This window comes from Echinops telfairi, unplaced genomic scaffold (assembly GCF_000313985.2).
Source record: "Echinops telfairi isolate 266 unplaced genomic scaffold, ASM31398v2 ScPeMD7_53;HRSCAF=182, whole genome shotgun sequence".
Taxonomy (NCBI): domain Eukaryota; kingdom Metazoa; phylum Chordata; class Mammalia; order Afrosoricida; family Tenrecidae; genus Echinops; species Echinops telfairi.
This window is the reverse complement of record NW_022103951.1, coordinates 17,633,258-17,640,663: the sequence shown is the minus strand read 5'-3', so window position 1 is coordinate 17,640,663 and position 7,406 is coordinate 17,633,258. Positions and strand designations below refer to the sequence as shown.

The following is a 7,406-nucleotide window of genomic DNA, read 5'->3' as shown; positions in this document are numbered from 1 at the left end:
TTGAGTTGGCCTTGTAGCAGGCACAGTGTATGCCCGCCCTCTGGCAGTTACCAAGGAGGGTCTAGCCTTAGGCAGGTTTGGCTGTATATCAGAACATCTTTTTTTTCCTTCAGAGCGTTGCCTTGTGAACATCTAGAGGTTAGAGAAAGACATGCAGTGACACCCAACACCCAACTAAAGGCAGTTATTCATAAGCAGGGTCCCTGCATGGTGCAAAGGGTCGGTGCTCTTTCTCGCTACCCCTCTACTGGTCTCTCCTGACAATAGGTCCAAAGTACATGAGATCAAGTCTCGCCATCCTGGCCTCTAGGAAGTAATCTGGCCAAACTTCTTCTAAGACAGATTTGCTTGTATTTTTGGCAGTCCATGGTACTTTCCGTATTCTTCCCCAGCACCATAATTCAAATGCATCCGTTCTTCTTCAGTCTTTGTTATTCAATGTCCAACTTTCACATGTAGATGAGGTCACTGAGAATACCTTAGTCCTCAAAGAGACGTTTGCTTTTCAATGCTTTAAAGCAGTGGTTCTCAGCCTTCCTAATGCCCAGACCCTTGAATACAATTCCTCATGTGGTGGTGACCTCCCTCCACCACCATAAAATTATTTTCGTTGCTACTTCATAACTGCGATTTTGCTAATGTTAAGAATTTGGCGACCCTGTGAAAGGGTCGTTCGATCCCTAAAGGGGTCACAACACACAGGTTGAGAACCACTGCTTTAAAGAGTACTTAGTTAAGGCGACCTTATTTTATTTTATTATGGGAAAACTTTCTTAATAGAAGAAGAAAGGGGCATAGAAAGCCTAATAAGATAATATTTTCAACTTCAAAAAACTCATAGGTAGGTCAGACAAGCACACAGTTGAACACACAATGGCAGATGTGCCAAGCACTATCCTAGAGAGGTGTGAGATCAATAGGTCACTGTGGGAAAGAGCAGAGCATTGGCATCCTGTGTGGTGGCCCAGGGATCCCGGGAAATGAAAACAGTCACTGCACTGAAAGGTTGGAGGTGCAAATGCTGGGGAGAAAAGGCCTGGTTTTCTACTTGCAAAAAATGAGCCATTGAGTACCCTGTGGAGCACAGCTCTGCTCTGCCGCACACCAGGTAGATGTGAATTGCTGTCCACCCGAAGGCCACTTGGTTTTTGTTTGGTTGGTTGGTGTGGGGGAGAGAGTGTTGTGTTCTACCTGTGCCACCAGAGCTGTTTAGGAACCAGTCTCTCCTGCCTTGCCTAATTCAAGCACTTTGCTATGGCCACGCCCCCTTGCAGGTGCCCGCACTGCCTGCCCCACCACTGCCCTATTCTCTGTAATGTTCTCTCCCTGCTCCACCTGGCCTCCCATGCTAAGGGCCTTGACCTTTAGTTCCACAATGCTCACATGCAGGCCTGGATCGCTCCGTTGAGTTCAAGCTGCTCTGGCAGCGCTTTTGTGAGGCAGCCCTGCAGGCCCTGGTCCTGGGGAAGCCCAGAGGCACCTAGGGAAGGCTCTTCTGAGAAATTGTGGCAAATAACGGAGGCTGGTGGGAGAGGCAGGGGTTATACAAAAAAACAAAGGATTTGGGGGAGAGAATGGAGAATGGTGGGAGAGCCCTGAGACTGAGTTTTCAAACCGAGTTTGAGGCGAGCATAGAGAGAAATACAAGTCTGCCCCCCAGCCTACAGCACCAGCCCAGGGAGTCAGTCCCCATCTGCGGCGTCCAGCCCAGGAAACTAACCCACCTCAGTCACCATGGGTCTAAAGGGCCAGGTCTTAGCCATCAATGGCCTCCTTCTTGTTGCCCCTGCTTCCAATTTAGGGAAGTCACCTAGGCTCACTGACCCAATGCCATGGGTTCAGGTCAGCCCTCAGCCCCTTCCGCCTCCCCATGCTGACAGCCGCCAATCAGGGCATGCCTGATGCCCTTCCTGTTTTCCACGAGGAAACTTCCCCACTCTGCTGCCTGCCTTTGCTTTGGCCCAACCCAGTAGTGGTAGCTCCCTTGCAATTCCAAGTTTGAATGACTAGCTATTGTCTGTGCTTATGTTGCTGTTGTCTATTTCCACAGAATGGAGAACTCGGGAGAGAACAGATCATTTTTGGGGTAAAGAAAAACATGGGAGATGAGAGAATGAAGAATCCCGAGAGAGCGGGAATTTTGAAAGAAAACCAAGACTTATAGGAGAGACAGGGAATTTGGGGAGAGAACCGCGAATTGATGAAGAGAAAAGAGAGCTGTGGGAGAGTTGTAGGAGAAAGGGAATTGCTGGAAAGACTAGAAATGGAGGGAAGCATGAGTGAGAGAGATTAGAGGAGTGTGGAGACACAAGAAAGTGGGGGAGAAAGGGAATTGCTGGGAGTTGTAGGATAAACAGGGAATGATGAATGAAGCGAGGAAGTAGAGGAAAGAACAGAGAACTGGGACACAGAAAATTATGACAAATGTGGATGAGGATAAGAAATTGTGTGTGTGTGGGTGGGGAGAAACTATGGGAAAGCAGGGAAATTGAAGGAGGAAAGGGAACTCTGGGAAATGTGCTGGAACAGGTAGCTGAGGAAAAGAGAAGAAATTATGGGAGAAAATGCAGAATTATGAGACAGAGGATTTGGGGAAAGACTGAAGAGAGTAGGAGAGACAGGAACCTGTGAATGATGGAGTATTTGGAAGAGAGAACAGAGACTTGAGAGAAAGTGGAGAATTGTGTTACATACATGGAATTGTAGGAGAGATAGAATTGTAGAACGTAAGAAAGAATTATGGGAGAAAAAGTGACTTATGGGAAGATCTTGGGATTGTGGGGAACTATGAGGATTGTCGGACATGCAGAATTGTGGAATATACCCAGAATTGTGAAAGAGAAAGGGGATTGTGTGAATTGTGGAAGAAAGTGGAAAATCGTGGGGAGTAGTGAAATTTGTGGGAGAGCCAAAAAATTGGGGGAAGGGACATTAGCTTTTGAAAGGGAACAATGAAGTGTGAATGAAAGCATTGTAGGGAAGAAGAGAGAAATATGGGAGTATCAGGGAATTGTGGGAGGGACGAGAAGTTTGGGGAGTCTGTTAAATTGTGGGAGAGACCAGCAATTGTGAGAGCTACAAAAAATTGTGGGAATGTAGATGTGATAGTTACATAATTTCATGAAACTTGAAGGTATATAAAAGTGTACAGGTGCCTCATGGTGTCTCCTTGTGGGCACGGCCTTTTCATAAAGAGGGCCCTGGGGAATGCCCTCCCCCCCTGCATCCACCAACCTGTGATCTGCCTGCATTCTGTATCACTGTTTGTGACTATGTGACTCTGAAGAGGAACTTGTGGACTTGAGTTGGACTTATGGACTTGATCTAGACTGGGATGTTTTCCTGATAAATAAAGCTTCTTGATATAAAAGCTTTCTTACACCTATGAGTGTCTGTATTTGTTTCTCTAGTCCAGCAGTTCTCAACCATCCTAATGCCACAACCCTTCCATACAGTTCCTCATGTGGTAGTGACCCCCCCCAACCATAACATTATTTTTGTTGCTACTTCCTAAATGTCACTTTGCTACTGTTATGAATCAGGTGACCCCTGTGAAAGGGTCGTTCAAACCCCACAGGGGTCATGATCCACAGGTTGAGAACTGCTGCACTAGTCAATCTGGCCTAATAAGAAGAGTATTGTGGAATAAACAGGGAATTGTGGGAAACAACCAATTCTGGGAAACAACATTGACATGGGAATGAAAGACAATTATGGGATTGCAAAGAGAAAAAGAGGATTATGGGAGCTACATGCAATTCTGTGAAACAAGACTAGATTGCAATCAAGCACTAGTTGAGCTATTTGTGACACTCGGTGACTTAAAACACACAAAAATAAAATTGCCATCGAGTCCATTCTGATTTATAGGGACCCTATAGGGCAGAATAAGCCTGCCCCTTTGAGTTTCAAAGACTCTTTACAGGAGTAGAAAGCCTCATCCTTCTCTTGCCGTTTGTACTGCTGACCTTGTGGTATGTGTAACCAGAGCCATCAGGTCTCCTCACAAGGTCCAACTGCCTTACTCCCTGTGTAATGAACGGTATTTGGAAGCGGACCCAACCATCATCTACATATCTGTAATTTCTACTGGTGCCACAGAGCTAACACTACTGGGCTTTATTGTCTACATTCAGAAACTGGAGAATATCTATTTTATTCCTTTTCTTTTTAAATTCGAGTCCACACACCCAGCTAGGTCGGGTTTAAAGGACAGGGCCTGTTTTGCGACTTTACAGATGTCCAGAATCGGTCGTTTCTCCAGACATCCACTCTAACCGAATCCTATTTTTAAGTTCCTGCAAAGCAAGCCGCCTTGCCACTTACAGCCTACAGAGCAGACCGCCTCCCTCAGGAAGTCTCCGGAAGTTGCATTTGTGGGGCGTGAGCAAATCGGGGCCGCGAGGGCGGGGCCAGAAAGCGGGCCCTCGTGCTAATAGGTCGACTGTGGCAGAGGGAGGGGCCTGCTTAGCGGCGGGTAACGGATGTCCCGCCTTGTAGTTGGCGATCCCGTGTCCACGCGCCCGGAAGTCCCGCCTTCGGAAAAGGAAGCGGCGGGACGAACGGGCACCGGCTGTGACCGAGGCGTTAGCGGTGACCGGTAGAGGGAAGGTGGCGGCCGCGGCGGGTTACTGCTGTTCTGGGCGTGGGTTGGCGGTGTGAGGCGGAGCCAGCCGCTCCGAGAAGCCCGGGGAGGTGGGGAGGGGGAGGGCCGGTGGGGGTCTGGAGTCCCGTGGACCCTGCAAGGAAGACTGCGGCCGCCCCCCTGCCACCGTTGCCCCTTCTTGCCCTGACTCCTTTTCTCTGCGTCACGCCACAACTTTGTGTCCCTCCCGTGATACCTCAGCCCTGAGGCCAGGGGCTTGGCAAGGTGGGTCCCCTTCCCCTATCCAGAACGCCTCTCTGTGGGGATGTGGTTTCCCTCTTTCGCAGAGACCTCCTCACCTTCGGCTTCCAAATCCGCCCACCCCTACAAACGTGTCCCCATGGGGTGGTATATTCTAAGGGATTCTCTCAGGTGGCTTTTTTGCCTGCGGGTCCCCACCAAGAGCACAGTAGGCAGAACACGGTTGGCCAGATGATGAGTAAGAAAGCAGTAGTTTGAGTTGAGGCATCGACGGTATAATTTGTGTCTCTGCTGTGGTGTGTCTGTGTCTATTTAGAATCGTTTCGAGTCAGCCCTGTGGTTCCAGCCATGGGTTTGCCCCTATCGAAGCCTGCTGTGGCTGTGCACACCTCAAATGCTTCAGATCATCAGACAGCATCCCCACCTTCAGGATGCCCGATGCATGAAGGGAAAATGACAGGTAAGGGACTGCCCAGGAACTAAAGACCAGAGAATTCTCAGTGATTACAAGAGGCAGTACAGCATGCTGGTGATGGATGGGGCCCTAAGCGTGAGTCAGTCTTTGTTGGTCTCTTGTGCCAAGTGGCATTTAGACAGGTCTTTCTGGTATGCCTGCCCACCAGCCGTGAGATGGGGACACGGTGATACTGTCTTAAAGGGTTATTAAGAGGATCCATTGAGATGCAGATTAAAAGTGTCTTGGCCAGTGTTGACACTTTGAGACTGTCCCAAAAGTTAGCTCCCACCTCTGCAGTTGATCACTGTGTACATGGTAGTTTTCAGCCAGAGTGATGGGGTCCCCCGGGGACATTTTGCGCCATTGGGAGGCATTTTTTTGAGTCACAGCTGAATGAAATGGTGTTACTGACATCTGATGGGTCAAGGAGATTGTGCGACCTCCTCCAGTGTCCAGGGTGCCTCACACTGAATAATTAGCCCCAGACGGTGACCACCCTGCTGGAAATGTTGCCATCCTAGCAGACGCCGGTGCTCCCTGCTCTGCCCACAATCAGCACCTGGTGGACTTGCAGTCCGTTCTCTACGGGCAGAGTGAAATGGCTTTCATATTTAAGGGTCTGGGTCTGCTTTAGATTGTATACACAGATGTCTAGAGTCTGTCTGGCCTGGGAGGGGAGGGGCCAGCAGCATGTAGTGTTTCCAGAGCCCTACTGTGATTTTGCAGGGTAGTTGTTCACACCAGCCAAACCCAAATGAAACCCCTTGCTGTTAGTGGGTTGCAACTCACAGTGAGCCCATCAAACAGAGTAGTGCTGTTCCACCTGGTTTCCAAGGCCGTCAGCCATGTGGAAGCTGACTGCCTCTTCTTGTTCCCATGGAGTGGATGATGAGTTTGAATCACTGACCTCTTAGTTCACAGCTCATCGTTTAATCACTGCGCCACCAGGGCTCCTCTGGACCTTATATTCTAGTCCACAGAGTCTGGCATCCTAGGTTTTCTATTTTACAGTCAAGGAAATGACACAGCTAGTAAGTGGCAAATCTGATGAAAACCCTGTGACCTTGAAGAAGGACAAATGTAGTGTATTCTGACCACCCAGCTCCTCAGGTCCCCAGGGTCATTTTGCGTTGGAATGACTCCATGGCGCTCTGATTTGGGATGGTGAGCCTGGGGTGATGCCGGTGTCCTGCCTTGTGACACCCTTCTTTGTGGGTTATCTCAGGTTGTCCAGTGAGCACAGAGCCACGGGAAGCCGCCATTGAGGGCATGGCCCCGCTGGTACCCACCCACCAGGAGCACGCCTATGAATACGTGGAGTGCCCAGTGAAGGCCGGCAAGTCTGTGGAGGTGGACCCTTCCAATCTGGTAAGGCCTGCTCTGCCCCTGTTCCTCACTAAGCCGGGAAGGATTTCACACTCTCTTGACAAGTTGCAGGCTGCTAGGACCGATTCTTCTGTTCTTTGGACAAAAGGACTTGGCTAGTCCTTCCCCATTGAAAATCTAGAATAGTGACTGACACAGAGGCTGCTGTTGCTGTGAGGTGCCATCAGGGCAGCTCCAACCCATAGCAACCCTATTACAATAGAGGAAAACACTGCACAGTCCTGTACCATCCTCACAAAATATGAGCTCAGTGTTGCAGCCTCTGTGTCTGTCCATCTCATTGAGGGCCTTCCTCCAGGTACCTGTCTCTCCTGATAACACGTCTAAAGTATGTGAGACAAAGTCTTGCCATCCTTGCCTGTAAGCGCACTCTGGCCTTCTTCCAAGAACAGATCAGTATGTCCTTTTAGCAGTCCCTGGTACTTTCAATATTCTTCTCCAACACCACAATTTCAAATGCATCCATTCTTCGGTCTTCCTTATTCAACATCTAACTTTCACATGTGTATGAGGCAATGGAGAACACCATGGCTTGGGTCAGGCATACCTTAGGCCTCAAAGTAACACCCTATATCTTCAATACTCTAAAAAGGTCTTGTGCAGCTGATTTACCCAGCACAACACATCTTTTGATCTCTTGACTGCTCCTGCTTTGAGCATTAGCATTGATTGTGTGTCAAAGCTAGACCATATCTTTGAAAATTTCAACCTTTTCTC

General features: G+C 49.0%; 1 protein-coding gene across 1 annotated transcript in view; it reads left to right on the top strand.

Annotated features, from left to right (window-relative positions):
• The first annotated feature begins 4,708 nt into the window (after nt 1-4,708).
• The window catches only part of LOC101638704 (holocytochrome c-type synthase), a 7,943-nt gene continuing 5,245 nt past the window's right edge, over nt 4,709-7,406 (top strand). Inside the window, exons 1-3 of the mRNA XM_004709974.2 lie at nt 4,709-4,870; nt 5,163-5,306; nt 6,529-6,671. Of these exons, the coding sequence (XP_004710031.1) occupies nt 5,195-5,306; nt 6,529-6,671 (255 nt within the window). The 5' untranslated portion in view covers nt 4,709-4,870; nt 5,163-5,194. The remainder of the gene's footprint in view (nt 4,871-5,162; nt 5,307-6,528; nt 6,672-7,406) is intronic.